This window comes from Pleurodeles waltl, chromosome 6 (assembly GCF_031143425.1).
Source record: "Pleurodeles waltl isolate 20211129_DDA chromosome 6, aPleWal1.hap1.20221129, whole genome shotgun sequence".
NCBI lineage: Eukaryota > Metazoa > Chordata > Amphibia > Caudata > Salamandridae > Pleurodeles > Pleurodeles waltl.
Genome location: NC_090445.1, coordinates 325,406,542 through 325,431,371, shown reverse-complemented (window position 1 = coordinate 325,431,371; position 24,830 = coordinate 325,406,542). Strand labels below are relative to the sequence as shown.

The window sequence follows — 24,830 nt, the reverse complement described above, 5'->3', positions numbered from 1 at the left end:
TGAAAATATAAATTAAAATAGGAAATACATTCTTCGATTTTCTGGGTTATCTTTTAAATGTGTTTTCAAAAACTGAGATGTGTGTTTCAAAGACGATCATTTCAGGCAGATGAAAATGTTACAGGACACAAACATTTGAGCAAGATAGGTCCAGAGTCCTCCTTACCTGAAAGGCAGAAAACCACCAATAGTCATGTGTACAAGAGTAGACTTGTACCACGGTTGGCGAGGGATTTCACGGGCTATGTTCTTGGTGCGGCAAGGAGCATCAAAGCTGCCTCCACTGTTTTTGCCAAAGATGCCACCGATGACTGTGAGGGGAAAGCCAACAAGGATCCAGATAGTGAACAGGAGCAAGATGGTTGTGGCAGGGAGAGCCTGGGTAGACCCGTTCGCCCAATGCACAGAGTTCACTACGCTCCACGTCAAGAAGAAAGGCGCTAAAGAGAAGGGAAAATATATTTAATAACCGTAAAAACATCAGTGCCTGGAATAGGAATCTCTGTGCTCAAGCAGGAATGTCACAATACTGTACAAAAGAAGAGGGACATTATGCAGGGTTAGGGCTTAAAAACACTGAGCCTTCTGGCAGGGTGCATGGACTTTATAAAGATGCCCCTCTCCCGACCCTTTTCAAACACATGTCACAAGCACTAAGAAAGACAGCTACAGTATGCAGAATAAAGTTACTTAAAGTGTGTTGCCTGAAGTTGGTTTTAGATTCACATGCTTGTTAACTCCTGCGAGCTAATCACTGAACCCATTATTCGACAAAATATATGAAAAAAAAAAAACATACAGCTGTTAACTTAAGTATGGCAGTAATAAGACCTCGTGTGGTGTTGAACAGAATGCCGTGTGACTTCCTCGATCAACAACTTTATTCATAAATAGGCTAGGGTAAATGGGGAACAAACATATGTTGACCAAGATATGGCATAAAAACTAGTGATACAAGTCAGTAATTTTCCCTGCTGCATTATGAATTGGACACATTCACGGTACTTTCCAAATAGTGTGTTACCAGTAAGGTGAGTTGACTTAAAGAAGGTTAACATTAATAGGTCCATGAATGCCAGTTTAATCCATGTGAACACCCCAGAGTGCATTAAGGTCCAAAGCACTTAGACTCGGCAGTGTTTGGGAATAGCACCATATGGTAGTCTAAGGAATCTCTTTGCATAATTGACAATTGTATGTGTTAAAGCATGTTCTTGTTATGGTTTCTCCACCGAAGAGTAACTCTTTTGTGTTGCTGGCTTTTAATTGTAGATGGAATAGGGATGTTTAATGGAGGATTCTTAGACCATTGCTCGGTGCGTGTGGAGCTAGACAATTCTTGCAACGGGTATCTCTATTTTCCCTGGAACAACTGGCACCGTGTGCTATTGCAAGCTCAATGAATTACCAAGTACCTCTTTTTATGCTTTCACTTTCATGGAGTGGGAAGGTTAAAAAAACATAAAGAGTTACTCTTTGAGGGTGGTGTGAAGGACATCTTCTCGCTTTATTTTAAGTTTATAAAAGAACAGACATTCAGTAGTCCTCAAGAAATGGATATTGATTATAGAATGTATTGACCATGTAATCATCAGATTTCAACTACTGAATACTATTGTAATTGACCTTTTTTATAGGATGTGGAATAATGAGCAATTCGGAAAGGGGTGACTAGGAGAGAGAAATGGCGAGCAAAAAACTGCCAACAGAATTAAACGTACATTCAGCATGCACAACGTTGCACCAGGTTTGCCCGAGTGCATATCTAATGGAGAAAAACTGTGCAGTAAATAGGATGACTCCAAAGGTATTTGGGGTTTTGCCGGGTCAGTTGGGACCGAAGTTGACACAGTCACAGGTCTTCTAAATAATTGTCTCTTTGGGTTGTGGCTTTGGAACCCATGATAACGGTCGTTCCTTGAAAGCACTCACGGCCACCCAACTCAAATCCTTATTAATCCTGCATTTGTGGTATCCTGCTGTCCATCCACAGTTCCTACATAATATGGCCTTGGAGATCCAGAGATGCTGGAGACGCCCAGTAATTCCTAATCTGATCCAGCGCAGTGGAATACCACTTCACTGGTGATCAACTACCGAGTCTCTGATGCATCTGTGGCTGCTGGGGGCTGAATGAAGTGGCAGTTTCATTTACCTTATCGATATCACACAGGAGTTATTACAAGAGTTGCTTAACGATGGTGTAGTGAAACCTAGTTTGTTTTAATGGGATAACAGGAGTTAGCTTAGCCTCTGGCTTGCAGACTTGTTCCCCCATCACTTAATGACTTTTAACCTATTTGGCATGCTCTGTCTTAGCCCATTTAATTATTTAATTCATCTAAGATGGCTGCCTTGTTTATAGTTAGGCCACTTGTTATGCTTTGCATTATCAGTGCCACCGCACAAAGGCGTCAAGATCAAGCAATAAGGACAAACAAACAGTAGGTGTTCACACTTAGGGATTTTCCCTCTCTATACTTTCGAGGGATTGTTTATAATAATTGCCGTCCCAAGCATGTCTGTTATCTATTGTTTGGAACACACCTACGTCAGGGGTCCTGGTAGATCTGTAAAAATAAATTGCACTTTAGACAGATAATCAGAGGGATTCCGACCAGAGGGCATCGCCACCATCGCGGATACCGATGCTGCACGTAGTCTTGACGCTGACCCAGTCTTCATGTCCCTGCAGAGATTGAGATAGAGACCTCATTCCAAGGTAACGAGGATTGAGGGCTCCTCTCATGGACATGGCACTGGCAGATTAGGTTTAACAAACCCAGCGCTCCTCAAGGTAGGAGGTTAGGCCTATCACAGTAGGGTATTAGGGCATATTACATCTTGTGCATCTTTTACATGCATTGCAAGATGGTGGGGGTCTTTGTAATAATGACTCTTGTCTTTACAATTCTGCTTCTTGCATTATTCATTATCCTAATCATTGCAGACCATGCAACATATCGCAAATTGCAGTTGTGTTAAATAAAAACCATTGAAACTTTACTGCATCTTTGTCATTGCCTGTGTTTGTATGAGACATGATGTATCTGTGAGAAAGGGGTAATCTCCCCACAACGCTCCCTGAGATGTCTTATTCTAGAGTCCATGCGTAAAGGCTGCCACAAATCACCTTTTACTATTGTGTTTCTGGTGAGGTGCTGCTAGGGAGCCGGTAAGGTTGGGACAACAGTTGCGACTTGTTGTAGGATAGGCATAGTCGCCTACAAACAAAAGTACTGTCATCCTTTAACCAGCAGTCTTGCCCAGAGCAAGAGTCCAAACTACGACAATGGCTAATTGCATGTGATTTTATCTTTCACCACAATGGCCCTCCTCCCTAATCAAAGCAAGCTCAACAAGTGTGCAAAATGCAACAGATTAACTGTTCCACTCTTCTCGGAGCAGACAATGGGTACATCTTTGTCTGCTAGGTCAATGGATGACTTGTCATCTGTTACGGTCATTCTGCATGCTACATCAAGCACCAACACTGCTTTAGAATCTGAGATAGTCAAAGTCAGAGCTGAAGTCCTTCCTCCTTCAGGACATTTACAATGTAGGAGACTGGGTCTGGGTCGCAGAGGGGCTTGTTCATGCAGGCCTCGGTGTCTCAGCTTAATGGGAGTCTCTGGGACACTGCCTAAACTATTAAAAGATACAAAGGGTTGGGCTAGATGCAACATTCTGCTACTGGTGGACATCTGCAGGGAAGCTGAGGGTTGGGGGGGGGGGGGGGGGGGGGGGGGGGGGGGGGTGCAGGAGGTGACAAGAGTAAGCAACCAGAACAGTTATTCAAAGAACAGCTTAGATCATGAATGCTGGCAGACTCCTTAGAGTCCTAAAGAGACATAACTATCAGCACACCTGAAAGTTTTTCACTGGACTAAGTTGTTCTTTGCCACTTGTGAACCAGCCTGGGGCTAGGTGGCTGAAAGAAAGACCTCAAAACTGGGTTAAAACTTACCCGCCAGACACCGGTTAATGAACTGGGGCTAGGAGATGGATAAGCAGGAACCAATGATCCTCGGGCGCTGTTGGAGAGGACCCAGATGCACAGACTGAGATGAAGCAGGACTCAATATCTTTTGGAAGCCACTCAGATTCTTTCTGGATAGATTATCTCGGACTTCTTCCTAGACATTGTTTTTCCCCCTATCATCCATACTATAGTAGTTGGGGGTTCACTGATCAAAGTCAATTTTCATAACAATAATTGTGTTAGATTTTATATGAATGATTTTGTGAAGAAAGCCACTCAATGGGTAGGATCGCCTTATAATTCTTGCATTGAGCAATGGTTACTTGCTTAATATCTGCATTTCCATTTGGCATTTACTGCATTCCAGTTGGCATCCAATATGCATTCTCAGTGCCATGTTAGCATTTATGGTGCTGGAATATTTTAACAGTTATGTCTGCAGTTGGATAGGTTGGGTTGTTGGGAAAGATCAGAGCTGGTGGGTGTTTGACTTGTTTGTTGGTCCTGACGTTTATTCAAAGTAAGACACTGACACTCAGGGTTTAAATCTTAATGATCAAGGTTGCAATCTCCAGGCTGATGGCATCCAACTATTAGAGCTCAGAATTATCACCTCAGCCATTCCTTTCCGGGAATGTTAATGGTCTAAATGAAAAGTTTAAGTGGGAGTGGCACTAAAAGTGGCAAAGTAGTACCTATCCAATGTGAGGGGGCACCCTCTCTTCCTAACCAAATATGGCTCTAATACAGTTTTGCTATCTCTCACACACACACACACACTTTTTTCACTCTTCCGGGTTCTTCACATGTGGTGGTACACTCACGGCAAATGTGAAAAAGTTACTTATCTTCGGTAACACTCTTTCTGGTAATCTATCTAACCCCCAATTCCTCACCTAGAGAATAGCCCCAGTTGCCATACTGTATCTGGATGATTTACATAGCAACTCCTTTGAGTGGCTGATCCACCTCGCCCTTGAAGTAACGTTGGGGCCCCTACATAGCTGGCACCTCAAAGAACTGACCTCAGTTTCTTTCCGAACTCTGTCCGCACCCTCACATTCAGAGCCAGATCTCTAAACTGAAATCTTATTAAAATGGACTAATTGTATTTATTGCACAGAAAGGAGAGGAATCAGTGGTTAGACAGAATTCTGAAGGTAAGTAACCTTTTCTTCTGATGCCTACTTCTAACTGCAGAGTCCTCACCTTATGAATAGGTAACAAAGCAGTACCTACCCAAACGGTGGGTTTGTGGGATGGCTTAGACCAAGAAATCCTGCATGCTAGCAGCACTGCCTCTGGTGAACTAAGCATGCAAGCCTTACTGAGGCTGTTTATTTCCAGGCCTAACAGATTTTGATGCATAAGACAATCCATCTGGACATGGGGTCCTCTTCTGTGTAGTTTTGTCCTTTTTCACCTAGAGAAACCCACAAAGAGCTGATCGTCCACCTGATGTGGACCTTGGTTTCTTCTTTGGTTGACACAATGGAGTTGTTTTTCTTCCTTCAGAGAGTGAGGCAGGGCAATGAAAGCTGGCAGGATCATGCAAAGCCCTGCCTGGAATGGTGTGACATCTTTGGGGCAAAAAGCAGCTTTTGCCGCAGGCGCTAGTTTGTCTGTGTGGAATTTGGTAAATAGCTGTCGTACAAACAGACTGTAGCTCACTCACTCTATAAGCTGAGGTAATCACAAGAAGAAATGTTTTCAACATCAAGAGACTTAGGGAACAACTATACATCAGTTCAAATCTCTTTGCCACTGCGCAGATTGAGGCCACTAGCCCCCGGGGACAGGCCCATAGATATGGGATAACAGATCTGGGACATGCACTCTACAATGAACAATGGGGTTACTATTGCGCACAGACGGGTCAGATATCATCAAATAGTAGACTTAGAATTATTCATTGTAAGTTCCTACAGAGGGTATATTACAGTCCGGATTGACTCCATAGGTTTGGTCTCCGATTTGATGACCAATGGGCCTGGTGTTCAGGTCTGGCACAGCGTTTATACATCTAGCTTGGAATTGTGGCGCGGTAAATGCCTGTTGGTTTGAGGTGCACACTGCACTTTCCCTCATGTTAGGAGAGACCCTGCTGTTGACTCCGCTAATTGCATTTCTTGGTTATGTCAAACATGTCTCCACCTCATACACGTGCTAAGTAGCATTAGCACAACTGCTTGCTAAAAGGAAGGTCATCTGTCATGGCGACGGTGGGTGCTTAAATTCAAGACCTGGATTACAGATTTAATCTACTGTAATGAACGATTAACGTTGTATGCCAAACTTTTGCCTGTCCCTTCCAGACTTTGGGAATATATGGAGTCCACTCCATAGATACCGCCAGATGCAGCCACCCCAGGCTCATCAGCCTGCTGTCACATAGCCTCATATCGATATACACAACATCCCATATGCTGATGCCTTTGATCAACTCGTTCGTCATATCCTTCACCGTTCATCACTTGGACCATAGCCTCCTTACATGAAGTTTGTACTGTCTGCTGTTCATGTGTGTATTGCTCCATTTAGGGGTGGGAGAAATAGTATTTGCTGTGTTTTGATGCCTAAGGGGAAGTATGTACTAAGTCAATGTACATGATGTCCTTCGTTGCAGTTAATTACATTGTAACACTGAAACTTTAATAAACACATTTAAAAAAAAAAAACTAAGAGTCTGAGACCCAGGTCAAAGGCTAAAACATCAGAATCATAGCCTGAATATCCAGGACTGGCCGAGAAAAAGCTCAGAAAAACTCAATGTCCAGAATTGTTCCAAGGAAAGGGATCTCTGTGAAAGAATGAGGTGAAACTTTGGCACACTGATGGAAAGACCCAATGATGTCAACAGGTTGGCCGTCGTCTGGAGGTGGTTGAGGCAAGCTCGCATTAAGCCACCAACTGTAGAGGTACAAGACTGGTATTCCCAACCTCCGTAGATGGGCAGCGACCACCACCATCCCTTTCGTGAACATCTGAGGTGCACTGGTAAGGCTGAATGGGAAAACCGAGAACTGAAAGTGCTTGTGGCCTATCCAAATCCATGAGTATTGTCTCTGAAACTGCAGGATGGAAATGTGGAAGTAGACGTCCTACATGTCCACTAGCACAAACCAGTCTCCTGAATCCGGGGCAACAAGAAGTTGCTACAGGGTGAGCATCTTGAACTTGTCTTTTCAGAAGAAGCAGTTTAGAGGACGAACGACAAGGGCAATAACTTTGAAAGCGAGATCAAAGAAGATCAGCTGCAGTCACTCAATCTCCACACACTGAGGTGAAGGTCACAAATACCCAGGTGCAGGACCCCGCTTTGCTGCTGTAAACGAAGGGTCTCCTGAAGCAGCAGCCTGATTGATGGACCGATGCTCAGGCCAGACGTTTTGGGTACCACAGTTTCCTGGCCCAATATAAGGTGACAAAGGCTTGGTCTTTCCTGATGCTCTTCAGAACTCAGGGCAGGCGATTCAGCGGTGGGAAGGAATACTGTAATCCTGTGCTACACTTTAGGTGGAAACTAGTCCCTAGGACCCAGGGCAGACAAAACCTGGGCCACTGTGAGCATAGTGAATTTGTCTTTTCACAGGAAATATTTGTCAGGGGGATGAGCCAAAATAGCACGAAAGCCTCCGTCCTAGTTCGATACAAGGAAGCAGTGGTAATAACATTCAGTCCCCACTTCCAAAGTCATTACCTTCTCTAATGCTCGTTTGACCAAAAAAGCCTGTACCTTCCAGCGCAAAACAGACAGATGGCAATTGTAGCAAATGGCAGATCTGCTCATTAGATATTCATGGCATCATAAGGAAGCAAGGAAGAAATTATTTTAGGGGAAAGAATCCACACCCAGCAAGGTGGCATCCTTCATCATAGGATTCTGTCCCACGCTGTGAGGATAGTGCAGTGCCTATCGGGCTCCTCAACAAGTGCTCTTCAGTAAGGATCTTTTCATTGCCCATTTAAAATACTCTTGTGTCAGTGAAAATACTGGGTGTAGTGTCAGATGAATTAGAAACGTAATATTATCTGTAGCTCCCCATAGGACTTTAGACCTTTATTTATGGGAAGTGGTGATCTATGGCAAGTTTTCAAACACCTGCCTGAGGTGGTCTGTAGTCCCTCTTTTACAGTAGACATGTTTTTGGTTGAACCCTGCTGTATAGGATTCTGATGCACAAAGTACTATCTGTGTCATACCAGTTGAGTCCTTCCTACTTTTGAAGACTTCTTTAGGAGCCAACACCCATGGATGTGTTGCTCTTGTGCAATATGCTGTACCTGCCGTTGTCCTACCTGTGCTATTTAGTCGCAAATTCTTGTACTTGAAAGCGTTTCTTCCTTGCTTCCCTGTGGGGCTGTAGACCACATTATATAAACTTGGAGTATCGAACAAAGAAGTTCATCTCTGGTCTCTCCTGAATGTCACTTTTCACAATTTCACCTACAAGGTGTAAACCTTATAGGCTTGACATGTTCCCTTGAACATCAAGAGAGCACAGCTTTGGATCTGCATCTGAAGGTGTGAGAAGAAAGGAAATGATGTTGGCGCACATGAGTGATACTTATATGGGGCTCTGCTCGTCACTTACGGAGTGGAACAAAGTGGAGATGAAGTTGTATGGCACCACCAACCGGCAAGCATTAGCACTGCTGTTAGAGTTCCTGGATCCATTCTGGCACCTGTGGGTACTCAAAAGGATAGGAGTCTGTGGTTAGAAGTATAGATCAGAAATTCTTTGTTATGTCTGACTCTTTACACCCATCCTATAGCATGGGTGCAAGTTAACTGCACCCCCTCTCAACCTTTCTCTAAGGACTGGCGATGAGACAGGTGTGCCCATATTGCCTTTAATGTTTGCCCTGGCTATGGAACCATTCACAAGTTTGCAGTGAGTTTGTGAGGAAGCCAGCTGGTTCCCAGTGCCTATGTTAGCAGACAGGGAATCTCTTTAACCCGGATTTAGCAAGGTACCGATACCATTTCCAGACTTGTTGTATTAAATATTATCAGCACTGATTTCAAGCAAGCCCTATACAGACAAAGGTTGCAAGTGTTCCTTTATTCACTGTGGTCCTGATGAGGCCTGTAATTCCACAAAGTCCGAAATGTGTCAACCAACTATTTTTTGGAGAAGCTATCAAACGATAAAGTTTGATAAAATTTCGAAACCTACATGAATGGCACAAGGAAGAATCCATTTTGCTGTCTTCAGAGGCTACCTCTTGGTGAATTATAGTCTCTTCTGAAGGACACTTATATTAACGAACTGCTAGTGAAAAAGAATGGTCATTATAGAGCCACTAGCAGCTTGACTTCTAGTGGATAGCAGCATCCTGGAATTTAAGCAGACCGTTGACCAGGAGGACTGGGTCTCATTCATAACAGATGACTTCCTACTAGTCCTCAGCTACCAGGGTCAATTTGACTATCATGCAATGTGGCTCTGCAATCGGTTTGGACAATTGTCAGGTTTATGAGTCAAACGGTCTAAGTCTGTAATGATCCTTAAGTAGGGGTTTTGGCAGAGATTCAAACTGATTCAGATATCTCTTAGAGACACTGGAGGTTTAGATACTCAAGTGTCTTTTGCCTAAGAAACCTCCAATACTTGTAGGGAGGAACATTATCCCAATGCCAGATGTACTGAACACAACTTTATTCATAGGAACCCACGTTCACTGTGCATCATGGGGTTACAGGGCTATAGTAAATATTGTTTTCCTTCCTATGTAACTGTAAATCCTTCAGAACCACCAATTTCTGCTTTACTCTGTTTTTGTGCCCATGAAAGCGAACCAGACACTATTATTGGTGGCTTCAGTCTATTTTGCAATAGTCCTTCCACTGTATCCAGACTGCTTGCTTTGTGTGGGCATCTGAGGGATGCATACACAGTCTCCTCTTCCCTCATACACCAGTACATATTCATGGTCCAGTCTTTCCACCCTGGCAGTGCTGGACTAACCAACAATCTGAAAATATTTCTGTTGCCCACAATCCGGTCCATGTTGCACATCAGTGGTGTGTATTTAGGTAAAGTTGGTTCTCCTCATATCCCCAGGGTTATCAGTGTGGGCGTTAAGATCAATGTCTTCTCCTGCCATGTGCGAGATCGAGCACCCCCACCTGCGTCCAGGAAAATCGTAGCTGTGGACAACCCCATATATGTAATTGAATGTACCCGTCATGTATCAGTCTGGCTGCGACCTCTCAGGCACCTGTGATTATCTATCTTCCCCCATTTAGAAAAGCCTGGTCCTGGTAAAATAGGCTCTATGAAACACCTAAAAGTGCACTAGACTAAACCCTCAGCAACCTCCTGAAGTTTTCTCCTGTGTCGCATGAAGGCAAGCCATCATTCTGTGTTGCGGAAGTGTTGACTGTATGTCAGTTTGTACTGTCACTGGAGTTACGCAAATGGGAGGATCTCGTGTGTCCCAGGCGTCTCCCAGCTTAGAGATCCCTAATATGTCCCATTGTCTCTATCCCGCCAAGTGTTTAAGCTACCTGAAGACATCACCTTTTCACAGGGGGTTTTCCAACATCACTTTTTCCTCCTATCCCACGCATCGTATCGCTTTCTACCAAGTTTCTATCACTAAACCCGTTGAGGACAGGGATCTGGTCATCCAACAATTACTGTACAGTCTGCGAACATAGCTCTCCGAGGTCCATCTGCCAACTGTCGCCATTGCTGCTGGCTTCAGCAACTGGATCAACCATTAGAAAAGAAAAGTTTAAGGGGTGCTATACCACCATTATACTGTCTCCTAGACAGGATGGGCCACGCTATTATGGAGTTGCAACCGTTCGAAAGCAGCATTCATATCAAGGCGTCCATCAAACTGTAGAAATTGTCAAAGACCTCATACATTATATTTTGTAGCCTGCAAAGGAAATTAGGTGACATCACCATTTTATACGCAGCCCCAACCAGCAGCAAAAAGGAGAGACACTGACAGTGCTGTATGTCCCTCGTATAATTCCTCCAGTGTCTGCCCCAGATTTGGCTTGTGGATCTAGTGTCACATAAATGCAAGATATTTAAATCTCATTTGCGCCCACACCAAGGGCGTCTTCCCAGCCCAGCGGCAGTTGCCATGGGGTGACCGAGAATGCCACTGATTTATGCCAGTTAGTCCGGAACTTTCAAGCATTTTCAGAAAATATCCAGGACACATGGTAGCGATAGCAGCAGATCTGTCAGGTATAGCACCATGTCTTTGGCATACTGCAGAACCACATCCTCACAATCTGGCCCCCAGCGCAGACCCCGGGTTTGGTATTTACCTTTACCCATCACCATTAGCACCATGGCAATTTGCGAGTGGGTCTTTCCTTGCCTTTTGCTTCTCAGCTGCCCAGTCTGTCTTCTAATGCCACCACCTTCTGGGTCGTTTCTCTTTTTCTTCTGTTGTGTGGGAGATCAGTTGCCCTTGTGTCACTATAGTTTGTATAAAGTTCTCAACAAAGCTCTTCACTGCTGTGACCCCAATTTTTTTTTTGAGGGGGGACCAATAGCCATGTGTTGTTGCCGTGGGATCACCCCTATGGTCACAGATTGTGTTCTCTGCTGCTGGAACTCTTCTGTGATTCTCCCAAGATCTGTCCGGAGCAAGATAAAGCCCACTGCCACAGTATCCATTGAGTTCTCCATGGCAGTTCTGGTTTCCCCGATCACTAATAACAGTTCTATAAGTGAGGGATCATGTTCTGCACACCTTGCTGGTCATCAGGATTCTCTCGTGCAAGTTCTACATGGCCTCCCTGATCCGAAATGCATGTTTTTTCAATGTATTACTCTGTGCTACTTTCAGCCCCTTATCACACCCTGGTTGTCTCAGAGTAATGGGGTATGCCAGCCGCTCCCGCTGGTGCCACTCTGGTAGTGGTGTTAATGCTGCTTATACTACTGCTAGCCTTTATGGGAGTGAGAAGGCAACAAGAGTCTGCCTGGCATCTCCTTGATCCTCACCAAGGTCCGGATCCTAGCTGAAATGTAATTGGTGTATGTTTAATGGTGCAGTGGCTTGTACTACTGCCCTGTTCCCATCTACAGTACAAACAGGAGGGCAGGTAGTCAGGAATAGGTTGCGCCTCCTATCTTTGCACCAGAGTGGGAGTCTGAGGACTCCCTAACAGTGCTCACAATCGCAATTTTGCCTAGCTGGCTTTTTATTTAGTGGGCCTGGGGATCTAATGGAGCTTAGATTTCCATTGAGCCTGTCCTGGTGAGCGCTCTCTTGGGTGTCTACCCTTGCTGAACACACTCTGGTCCACCTGTTGGCTGCAGGATGATTTTTCTTTCCTGAAGGCAATCTGACAGGGCTAGGAGGTTTCTCACACTTTCCACTGCCTGTTCCTGTCTGCCACATTCAGGGAGTCTACAAGGAAGCGAAGGTCTTCGTTAGTAGAAGGCTAAGCACTGCATGCCATCTTGATTCGGTCTTGTAAACACCTGCCTCCCACATCAGAAATTACCATTCACGCTGCATGCATACTTGTGAGCAACAGGCAGGGTGATAAGAGATACTGAGATTAAGGTAAGCCACTAAAATCAAGACCCTAAAGGCAAGAATATTTACTGGGTGGCCTGGCTTTCTTATACATATCAATCCGCCAAGCAGAAAAAAAGTTGGAACCCTCCTGTGCTATGTATGTTGTGTTTGTGACTAGGAGGCCACGTACATGCTGTTGTTGCGGTCTTTTCGGAGGTTAAAGAACAGGATATCAGTATTAAGTCCTGTATACTGGTCCACATTGGTTCTAAAAGTAGGTTTCTATATTGAGCCACTTTGGCTTATTGAACTGATCTGTCTGGCAACAGCCGACTGCCAGACAGGTCTGTCCCAGGTGACACAAAGCTGAGGTTATAGACAATCCCTCAAATTAACTATAAGTATTATGTGCCTTTTCAGAATGCCTTTCCTACTCCCATTTAGACGTCAGAATTATTTAAGAGACTGTGAATCTGCATCAGTTTCTGGCTGCAAACCAACCTCCGGAGTCAGATGTAATAGTGCCTTTTTAAAGTTCAGATGTCAAAAACTGCCGTGTAGGTCCATGCATACGGCAAGTAATGAGAAAGCAAACTGTGTGAAATGTTGTGTGCTCTGTGGTCAACACACACCTGGAGTGGGGAAAGGGTGCAAGGTAAGGGCTGAAGTCAAGCCATGATAATGGGAGCTGCACAGACTTGGGAGGGCTGTGGATCAAGTGAATCCTATTTTGGTAGTGAGTGAATCCAGACAGGTTCAGATCACGCCAGATATGTAGCAGAAGGAGAATACAGGTAATCAAAAACGATGGTCCACTTGTGTAAAGGGTGTGTTACAAACTCTTACCAGAGAAAAGGCTGGTAGTCAGCACTATGTTCCATACCCATTTTTCACCCCCAATCTTCCGGTAAAAACTACTCGAGACGTAGCCAGAGATGCAGCAGGTCAGGGCATACAGCAAGATGGCTGCAGAATTTATGGCACCATGGCGGTGAACGTTGAACATGCCCAACAGCGCCATCATGATGATCCCTGTGGGTAGAGGTATGTGGTATTAGTGACCAGCAGGAATAAAACACCAAAAAGATAAGCAAAGGCTGGGGCTTGAATCTTAAGCAATACCCCTTAGAAATACATAACATACAGGAGAATATACTTAGTGTAGGAGGCACACAATACATTAGGGTAGGTGGCATATAAGTATATAACAAAAAATATCCTGTGAGGTAACTTTTCTAGTTTGTATGGCCCTGTCATTACACAGAGTATTTTTTTGTTATCTACTTAGAAGTTATGAAAGTTAAACAAGAGGAGACATGAACAAGAGAAAGAGTGACAAACCAGAGGATGTGTCACCGAGAATCAGCACAAAACATATAAACAAATCAAGGGAGACACCATCACGAAAGAAACAACCTACGATAGACCCCATCTACAAATACAAACACCAGATGAGACACCATAGCAACCTCCTGGTCACTGTCTGCTGCCCTCCTCAGCTCCTCTGGCTGCTGCTGCCTCTGCTTTGCTGGGATGAACTGGGAGTCTCCTGGTCCCTGCGCCTCATCCCTGGTGGTTCTAGTGACCATCATTGTAAGTATTTCCTTTTCTTTCTCTGTCGCTCTTTCACTCTTGCGTTTCTGCCTTTTTCTTCTATCATCTCCTGTTTTTAGCCATTTTTTTCCCCTCTCCCTTCTGACCCCTCCCCCTGCGTAGCACCTTCCCTGCCCTCACACCTCCCAGCTGACCATTCCCCCAATCGCCTCCCCTTCTTAATGGTGACCGGAGCACAGCTACACCGCTGGCGCCCCCAAGTCAAGCCCATCTGCGCCCGTCCGCACCTGGACCGCGCCCAGCGCCAGGAACCCTGGTGGCTCTTTGGCTCCCCTCAGCGCCTTGAGACCATCACGGGTGAGTAGCCGCGCTTTATAAGCATTGATAGATTGATGGAGACCGAGAACGCATAAATTACACCTCTCAGAGAAAGTGGGAGACAACACCCAGAGTAGGGGCAACACCAAAATAACAAAAGCTACAGAAGACAGCCTCCCCACCAAAAAGTTTTTGTTTTTTTAAAAAGATAAAACAAAAAAAGAAACCAGAAAGAGTATCTTAAATTACACCTCTCATATTTTAGCCACCTTGGTCCCAAAACTATGGGAATATATAAAACGTCTTAGGTAACACCAATGGAAGTTACAGTCCTATAAAGGACACAAAGGGGAGGATTATGTTTATTTAATTCACTGCAGAACAGCAACAAATAACAGACAGTATCAACAGAGACTTAATACTGTCCTTCAAATAACCCCGATATTTCAAACTCCTCCTCCTCCTCCTCCTCCTTTGTTGCTCAGCAGCCAATAATCAATCTCAGTTTATTTTCCATTTTTATAAACATATATTATACTTTGATTGTATGGTTGCACATCGTTGTATTTTTCTATATAACATCTACACATGTACTTATTTGATCTGTTCTTCCTGTATCCGCAAGGGGCTTGTTTTGTTACTACTTTTAGTGTTTTGCAGGCTGCCTACAGTCTGACTGGCCAACTGTGTCTTGGGGGGTTGGCGGAGGGGGGGGATGGGGGTGGTGGTGGTGGTGTTTGGGCAGACATGCAGCTCCTTTTACAAACCGACACTGTACTCCCCAACTGAGCATGCTGCACTGCTTCAGACTCAGGACTGCTGTGGTCTTGCCCCTGTGGCAGGTGGAGGAAGTCCATTGTGTTTGTACTTGGTCCAGGGAACAGCTGCACAGCTCCCATTGTACAAAAAGCAGTTGTCTGCCAAACTTCAATAGGAGGGTGAGCCTAGCGAATCAAAAGTTTCTGTGTTATTCTGCAACATTTTATCCCACAAGTGTACTTCATCTGTTTGAAAAACTGTCTGGCCTTGATAATGTCTGCCTCTAATATGTCTTGCCCTCCAATGAATTACACACTGCAAAGCAGTGGAGTCAGCACCAGGAAGAGTAGCCTGATGCTAAAACAAATCATCTTGAAGACCAGGAGTAGCACCTTTCAGTGTTAATATGCAACACTGTTCTGCACAAGTGCACTTAAACTGAAGAACACTGTGTTCTCTGTATGAATCTACCTAGTAAGTCCACCCCAGTGAGGAGTTGAAGCAGGCAACAGGCTGTGGCGTTAACCAAGTAGTGTGTTCCTATTGGAGGATATCAACACCAAGGGCACCGAAGCACAACAGCAGCGTAAAGGACATGCCCACTGTAGGAAAAGCGTGCAGCCCCCTTTAAGAACAATGTCCATATTTGGAAATCTGCTAAGCAAACATTTGTGAAAAACAGATCAATACAATTTGCTAAGAACTCAATTACTGCCTATTTCGAGACAAAAATAACATTTATTTAAAAGATATGTATAGCATATGGACTATAAATAGTAATGCTGTGTTAATTCCAATTGACTCCCCCTTAGGATAGGTGGTTAAACTACTGAGCTATCTATTTCTGTGCTCAGTCCTGTTGTTAGCAATGATAACCCTATGGCAGTAGAGACTTGTGATGAGGGCTTCAATTCTTTAACTTGATCCAGCTGATGTGTATCTGAAAGTGACAGTCAGAAGCTCCATCAGTCTATCCTAGTAATGACACCTCAGCGAAACGGGATATTATCTCAAGTTTAGCATTATCTAACAAAGATCTTATTAGTATTGCTATGCAAATCATCAAAACAATAAGTTACTGTGTTTTGTAGAGCACTCTATCATCCCTTAATGAATGTCACAGCGCAGTCAAAGCAGGTAAGAGAGCCACAAATCAGATAAAACGAGACCAGAAGGCTTTAAAGAGAGGCTATACTCCTTAACACTGAAATAGCCAGGAATTCAGAAGCTTCCTAAATAGCTGAAGGCTCGTAGTTGGCCTCAAGTGCAAAGGAACTATGTTCAAAATGATGGTTGCAAGATAAGTGAATGGGGGACCACCCATTCTGGCCAGCGTGAGCATAGTGGCTTACTTGGCTGATTTGAGAGTCCTATCAGGTTTAAGTAAAACTCTACTTCTTAGGTAGTGTGGGCCTATTACACAGAGGGCATTATGTACATGGCAGAGCAGCCTGAAAACAGCCCACTTGCAGACAGGTAGTCAATGTAGGAAATTTAGAACAACTGCTGAGGGTGATTTACTTGGTAAATTATAGATCATGCATGTTGATGTATTCTGGATGGCTTGCAGGTGTGAGGATAAGTTGTATGTCATGACTACATACAGTACATTTCCATTATCCAGGGAAATAAGTCACTGGACAATGGTTCTCCAACATTGACTTAGCAGCCAACTGAAGATCCTGTGAAGAAGATGCAGGATGGAGATCTAGATTCTGTAGGCAGAGGTCACCTGATCTTTCATGGATGGCATGCTATCTACAATGAGTCCTAAATTCCTAGCTGAATTATTTGGGATAGTAGACCATACTAAAGTTAAACTGAAGGAAGGCCACACCTCAAAGTTGTCCAAGAGTGATAAGACTAACAAAAACAAGGCATTCAACATTTAACCTGATCCCGTGGGGTTGCAAATCCATGGTAAAAATGTTAATGGAACAAACAAAGTGCACTGTTAACACAAAGACGCATTATGAATTGGCAGAAAACTGGGATACCCAAATAACAGGAACATGGGGCCCTACTAATGGTCCAGCTATGTACCTCCAATTCAATTTACTCACACTGCTTGCACATTGGCAGAAAGAATAGTCAGAGCGGCATTAAAGCCAGGTTTTTCATCCCTATGTAAGGATCCGCACAAGTCACTAATACTGGGTAGCAAGTTGACTTCTGGTATTATTAAAACACAAGTAGCTTTTAATCTCTGTCATTAATTTCTAAATATAGAAAACATAATTTTCTGAAAAGACTTACAGGTCAAGTGTCAAAATCCTCAGATCCAAGGACAGTAAACGCAAAGTTGACTACACACATTTATAAAACACCGAAAGAGACTTTTTACTCCTAGTATAGGGCAAGAGGTAGTTTTTATATTCTCTGAGGGAATATTATCAGACATAAGAAATGGGAAAATGGACTTTGCCTTTGTAGTGTATTTCCCATCATCCAACTGCACAGGAGATGGCATCACTGGCTCCTTGCCAAAACCATCTTTAAAACAAGTTGAGTAAGAGGACTTGATTTTCCATTGCCCATCTGCGCAGGAAGTGACATTAATGATTTTACCATCATCCATCTACTCTGGAAGTGACATCACTGGTTTCTCACCCATGGTACCCAGTATAACCTTGCTGGGCCAGCGAGAGGGAAAAACTAAGAATAGCAGACAGGTGAGACTAAAGAGGATTTTGATTTCTGTCTGTACACTATTTACCAAATCTGAACCATCTGCCACAATAGTTACAGTTTTGGTGGAGTGTCTTCTAGCACATAAAATAACTAAGGAAATGCCTCCTTGGCATGGTTACCCCCTGCCATTTTGCCATTGCTGATGCCAAGTTATGATTTGAAAGTGTGCTGAGGCCTGCTAACCAGGCCCCAGCACCAGTGTTCTTTCCCTAACCTGTACCTTTGTCTCCACAATTGGCACACCCTGGCATCCAGGTAAGTCCCTTGTAACTGGTACCCCTGGTACCAAGGGCCCTGATGCCAGGGAAGGTCTCCAAGGGCTGCAGCATGTCTTATGCCACCCTGCGGACCCCTCACTCAGCACAAACACACTGCGTGCCAGCTTGTGTGTGCTGGTGGGGAGAAAATGACTAAGTCGACATGGCACTCCCCTCAGGGTGCCATGCCAACCTCACACTGCCTCTGGCATAGATAAGTCACCCCTCTAGCAGGCCTTACAGTCCTAAGGCAGGGTGCACTATACCACAGGTGAGGGCATACGTGCAAGAGCACTATGCCCCTACAATGTCTAAGCAAAACCTTAGACATTGTAAGTGCAGGGTAGCCATAGGAGTATATGGTCTGGGAGTGTGTCATACACGAACTCCACAGCACCATAATGGCTACACTGGAAACTGGGAAGTTTGGTATCAAACTTCTCAGCACAATAAATGCACACTGATGCCAGTGTACATTTTATTGTGAAATACACCCCAGAGGGCATCTTAGAGATGCTCCCTGAAAACATACCCGACTTCCAGTGTGAGCCAACTAGTTTTTGCCAGCCTGCCACACACCAGACATGTTGCTGGCCACATGGGGAGAGTGTCTTTGTCACCCTGTGGCCAGTAACAAAGCCTGTACTGGGTGGAGGTGCTTCTCACCTCCCTCTGCAGGAACTGTTACACCTGGCGGTGAACCTCCAAGGCTCACCCCCTTTGTTACAGTGCCACAGGGCATCTCACCCAGTGGAGAGGCCCGCCCCCTCCGGTCACGGCCCCACTTTTGGCGGCAAGGCCGGAGGAGATAATGAGAAAAACAAGGAGGAGTCACTGGCCAGTCAGGACAACCCCTAAGGTGCCCTGAGCTGAGGTGACTCTGACTTCCTCCCCCCAATAGTATTAGGGATGTTCCCTCCTGCCCACCGGGAGGAGGCACAAAGAGGGTGTAGCCACACTCAGGGCTAGCAGCCATTGGCTACTAACCTCCCAGACCTAAACACACCCCTAAATTGAGTATTTAGGGGCCACCAGAACCAAGCAAGATAGATTCCTGCAACCTGAAGACGAAGAAGGACTGCTGACCTGAAGCCCTGCAGAGAAGACGGAGACACCAACTGCTTTGGCCCCAGCCCTACCGGCCTGTCTCCCCACTTCAAGAAAAACTGCAACAGCGACGCGTCCCCCAGGGTCCAGCGACCTCTGAAGCCTCAGGGGACTACCCTGTATCTAAAAGGACCAAGAACTCCTGAGGACAGCGGCCCTGTTCCAAAGAAACTGCAACTTTGCAACAAAGAAGCAACTTTTAAATACCACACGTTTCCCGTCAGAAGCGTGAGACTTTCCACTCTGCACCAGACGCCCCCGACTCGACCTGCGGAAAACCAACACTACAGGGAGGACTCCCCGGCGACTGCGAGCCCGTGAGTAGCCAGAGTTGACCTCCCTGAGCCCCCACAGTGACGCCTGCAGAGGGAATCCAGAGGCTCCCCCTGACCGTGACTGCTTGCGTCAAAGAACCCGATGCCTGGGAAACACACTGCACCCGCAGCCACCAGGACCTGAAAGATCCGACCTCCAGTGCAGGAGCGACCACCAGGTGGCCCTCTCCCTTGCCCAGGTGGTGGCTTCCCCGAGGAGCCCCCCCCCCCTTGCCTGCATCGCTGAAGAGACCCTTGGGTCTCCCATTGAAACCTATTGCAAACCCGACGCCTGTTTGCACTCTGCACCCAGCCGCCCCTGTGCCGCTGCGGGTGTACTTTCTGTGCTGACCTTTTTCTCCCCCCCCCCCTCCCCCCCCTGCACCCCCTGGTGCCCTACAAAACCCCCCTGGTCTGCCCTCCGAAGTCATGGGTACTTACCTGCTGGCAGACTAGAACCGGGGCACCCCTATCTCCATTGGAGCCTATGCGTTTTGGGCACCACTTTGACCTCTGCACCTGACCGGCCCTGATCTGCTGGTGTGGTAACTTTGGGGTTGCCCTGAACCCCCAACGGTGGGCTACTTTGGACCCAACTTTGAACCCTGTAGGTGTTTTACTTACCTGAAAAACTAACAAATACTTACCTCCCCCAGGAACTGCTGAATTTTGCAGTGTCCAATTTTAAAATAGCTTATTGCCATTTTTTGCCGAAACTGTACATGCTATTGTGATGATTCAAAGTTCCTAAGATACCTGAGTGAAATACCTTTCATTTAAAGTACTGTTTGTAAATCTTGAACCTGTGGTTCTTAAAATAAACTAAGAAAATATATTTTTCTATATAAAAACCTATTGGTCTGGAATTGTCCTTGAGTGTGTGTGTCGCTCATTTATTGCCTGTGTGTACAACAAATGCTTAACACTACCCTCTGATAAGCCTACTGCTTGACCAAACTACCACAAAACAGAGCATTAGAAATACCTCTTTCTGCCACTATCTTACCTCTGAGGGGAACCCTTGGACTCCGTGCATGCTATTTCTTACATACAGAGCCAACTTCCTACAATAACATCCACCACTTACGGGAGCAAAGAAAACGCACTCAGGTTGCTCCGCTCAATCTGCTGGCATATAGGTGGGAACTCGGGAGAACTGGGTGTAGAACTTGCCCCCTCTCTGAGTCTGCAAGACGAGGTATACCCTGTGAGAAAGACAGAGCAGAGGGCAAAGGGAGAGGTAAATAAGTTCTGCATACCACACCCATCATGGCCAGTCCGGGTTGATTAAGGTAACTTGAGCCCGTTCAAGGTGAATCGTCCTGAACATACAAAGAATCAAGGGTATAGGGAAGGGGGCTTGAGGAAATACTTAGTGAAGTGTAAAGTTCCACTTTGAACAAGACGTCCCCCTCTCTCACAAATGATCCCTGCATCAGATACTGACGGACACAGAATTTCAGAGATTGAGTGATCTCCTGAGTGCCAAGCAGATCTATCTGAGCAGTCCCTCACAACCGGAAGATAGACGAGGATAGGTTTGGGGGAAGGCGCCACTTGTGGTCGGCAAGATGACGCCGGATGAGTCGGTCCGATGCCATGTTGAACACTCCAGCCAGGCTACTGCAGAAATCTGATCAGCCGTAGCCCAAGACTAGCGATGTCGAGCTACTCTGCAGGGAAGATGTGAAACCCCCCCCCCCCCCCAATCCTCCCCTTTTCTTGATGTACCAAATTGTGGTTGTATTGTCTATCAAGATCTAGACTGTCTGATGAAGAAGGGATGCGGAGAAGGTGTTGAAAGCCAGGCATATCGCCCCCATTTTCAAAGATTTGTATGTAGAATCTGTTCTTCTTGAGACAGGAGTCCTCAGATTACCAGTTCTTCCAGATGAGCTCACCACAGAATCCGGGAGGCTAACAGACTGAGCAGGCAAAAGACCAGAGGGACTGGAATGATTGGTCCATCCTGAAACACTGGAATCATAACCTGAATTTCCAGAATGCTCAGAGGAGGAGGGAAAGCTTGATTAAATGAAGTGTCTGGTACTGCCTAGATACACAGTGAGAGTAGTGCACTTGGAGGGCACCAGGTGAGATTTGGGTTTGCTGATGGAGAAACCATGGTGGAAAAACAACTGAATTCTTACCTGCAAGAAGCAAGGCATCACCTCCAGAGATGTGGCTTTGCTGAGCCAGTCAATGAGGTAAGAGAATGCAATAATTCTTACCCATCTTACATGAGTCGCAACCACCACCATCACCTGTGTGTAGACTCGAGGCGCTGAATTGAGGCCAAGCAAAAGGCCCACAAACTGCTTCACAGTCCGATCCAAACATTACCAAAGAAGCTTCCTGTGCATCTGCAGAATCGAGATGCGGATGTAAGCATCCTGCAGATCGATCAACACCATCTACTCTTCTGCTTCCGGCGCAAAAAAGGATCCTCAGCTATGGATAGCATTTTGAACTCTACCTTTTTAGTGAACCAGTTAAAAAAAAAAAAAAATTAACAACTTCATTCATTTAACGGCTAAAACCATAAAGTTCATAGTACAGCACAATTAATACGCTATATTAAAAAAATCATAAAAAACTTCGAGTGCGAAGTGCAGAATGTTCATGTGTAACTTCAACAGCTCATACTGTTCGTACAATTCCCAATTACAGGAAACTCAGACAGTAGTTTTTAAAATACCAATAATTTAGTCAACTACAAAACATTAAAAGAAAATTGAGTTAAATATCAATATGTTTCCTAATTTAAATTACATAACCTAAACAAGTATACAGGGAGTGCAGAATTATTAGGCAAGTTGTATTTTTGAGGATTAATTTTATTATTGAACAACAACCATGTTCTCAATGAACCCAAAAAACTCAAATATCAAAGCTGAATATTTTTGTAAGTAGTTTTTAGTTTGTTTTTAGTTTTAGCTATGTTAGGGGGATATCTGTGTGTGCAGGTGACTATTACTGTGCATAATTATTAGGCAACTTAACAAAAAACAAATATATACCCATTTCAATTATTTATTATTACCAGTGAAACCAATATAACATCTCAACATTCACAAATATACATTTCTGACATTCAAAAACAAAACAAAAACAAATCAGTGACCAATATAGCCACCTTTCTTTGCAAGGACACTCAAAAGCCTGCCATCCATGGATTCTGTCAGTGTTTTGATCTGTTCACCATCAACATTGCGTGCAGCAGCAACCACAGCCTCCCAGACACTGTTCAGAGAGGTGTACTGTTTTCCCTCCTTGTAAATCTCACATTTGATGATGGACCACAGGTTCTCAATGGGGTTCAGATCAGGTGAACAAGGAGGCCATGTCATTAGATTTCCTTCTTTTATACCCTTTCTTGCCAGCCACGCTGTGGAGTACTTGGACGCGTGTGATGGAGCATTGTCCTGCATGAAAATCATGTTTTTCTTGAAGGATGCAGACTTCTTCCTGTACCACTGCTTGAAGAAGGTGTCTTCCAGGAACTGGCAGTAGGACTGGGAGTTGAGCTTGACTCCATCCTCAACCCGAAAAGGCCCCACAAGCTCATCTTTGATGACACCAGCCCAAACCAGTACTCCACCTCCACCTTGCTGGCGTCTGAGTCGGACTGGAGCTCTCTGCCCTTTACCAATCCAGCCACGGGCCCATCCATCTGGCCCATCAAGACTCACTCTCATTTCATCAGTCCATAAAACCTTAGAAAAATCAGTCTTGAGATATTTCTTGGCCCAGTCTTGACGTTTCAGCTTGTGTGTCTTGTTCAGTGGTGGTCGTCTTTCAGCCTTTCTTACCTTGGCCATGTCTCTGAGTATTGCACACCTTGTGCTTTTGGGCACTCCAGTGATGTTGCAGCTCTGAAATATGGCCAAACTGGTGGCAAGTGGCATCGTGGCAGCTGCACGCTTGACTTTTCTCAGTTCATGGGCAGTTATTTTGCGCCTTGGTTTTTCCACACGCTTCTTGCGACCCTGTTGACTATTTTGAATGAAACGCTTGATTGTTCGATGATCACGCTTCAGAAGCTTTGCAATTTTAAGAGTGCTGCATCCCTCTGCAAGATATCTCACTATTTTTGACTTTTCTGAGCCTGTCAAGTCCTTCTTTTGACCCATTTTGCCAAAGGAAAGGAAGTTGCCTAATAATTATGCACACCTGATATAGGGTGTTGATGTCATTAGACCACACCCCTTCTCATTACAGAGATGCACATCACCTAATATGCTTAATTGGTAGTAGGCTTTCGAGCCTATACAGCTTGGAGTAAGACAACATGCATGAAGAGGATGATGTGGTCAAAATACTCATTTGCCTAATAATTCTGCACTCCCTGTAGATCGTTAAACATACTTCTGCTAAACCCAGCTCCTGTTTAAAAAAAATAAAAAAAAAAAAAATAAAAAAAAAAGGAGGAGGAGCATAGTTCCTAAGCTGATTTTTTTAAAAAAGAGGATATTGAAACTAGCTTGTGAGAAACCATTGAATGTGCAAACAAAACATAAGAGGTGCAGTGTCAATCATTACAGTTAAGATAGTGACCAGGCAGAATATTAAAGCACAAATCTTGTCATTATGAACCTCGGATGATAAGCTGCAATATTCAATAGGTAAAATTTAGGACCAGAGGAAGGTGATAATTTTAGATAACAAATTGTATGCATGTGTTTCACACAATTCAATCTATCTTCTTCATAGAATTCTAAGCAAAGATTTTTCAGAGCTCTCTTACTTAAACCCTTAAGCGTCTGTGGGTTGTCAAACACCTCAATACCTTCAGCTTGTGGACCAGGTCTTTAATTCCCCTGAACGACGGTATACGGTGACTACAATCCAATGCTAAACAGTTATTAACTATCACCTTGCTAAGCTTAGCCTCAACATATGTCCAAATCCTGCCCCTCAAAAAGAGCAAGCAAATTTTGAAAAGACCTTATAAAAAGTGAAGTCCAAGCTCCGTGTGACATAGCTACGTGGATGTGCTCTTCGATAATAGTAGCCTTCTTAAGTAGAAATTTTCAGTAGTTTACATGGCAGAGATATATACACAACGCTTCAAATGCCTGCTTCATAAGACACTGTTGAAATGCGCTTGGCCCAGTAGATAGTAATCATGTGCCTGACAGAGTTCAAGCCTAATTCGAAGCAAAGACAGAGAGTATTGATAGCCTTGCAAACTAATCATTGTAACTTCAACCTGTCTATTCACCCTTGTTATTAAAGGTGACTCTAGAGTATGAACTATTAGTCGCGTACTGAATACAGGAATTATTCAGATAATATTTATGAATCGTGGCATGTTTAGTACCACAGGACAATCCATAGGTC

At 44.6% G+C, this 24,830-nt stretch overlaps 1 protein-coding gene across 3 annotated transcripts in view; it reads right to left on the bottom strand.

Annotated features, from left to right (window-relative positions):
- Positions 1-24,830, bottom strand: part of TM9SF1 (transmembrane 9 superfamily member 1) — a 105,146-nt gene that overhangs the window by 11,630 nt on the left and 68,686 nt on the right. For all 3 annotated transcript variants that reach the window (XM_069238171.1, XM_069238170.1, XM_069238172.1), the window contains 2 exons: positions 13,334-13,519; positions 167-440 (listed from right to left, as the gene is read on the bottom strand). In XM_069238171.1, coding sequence (XP_069094272.1) covers positions 167-440; positions 13,334-13,519 — 460 coding nt within the window. The remainder of the gene's footprint in view (positions 1-166; positions 441-13,333; positions 13,520-24,830) is intronic.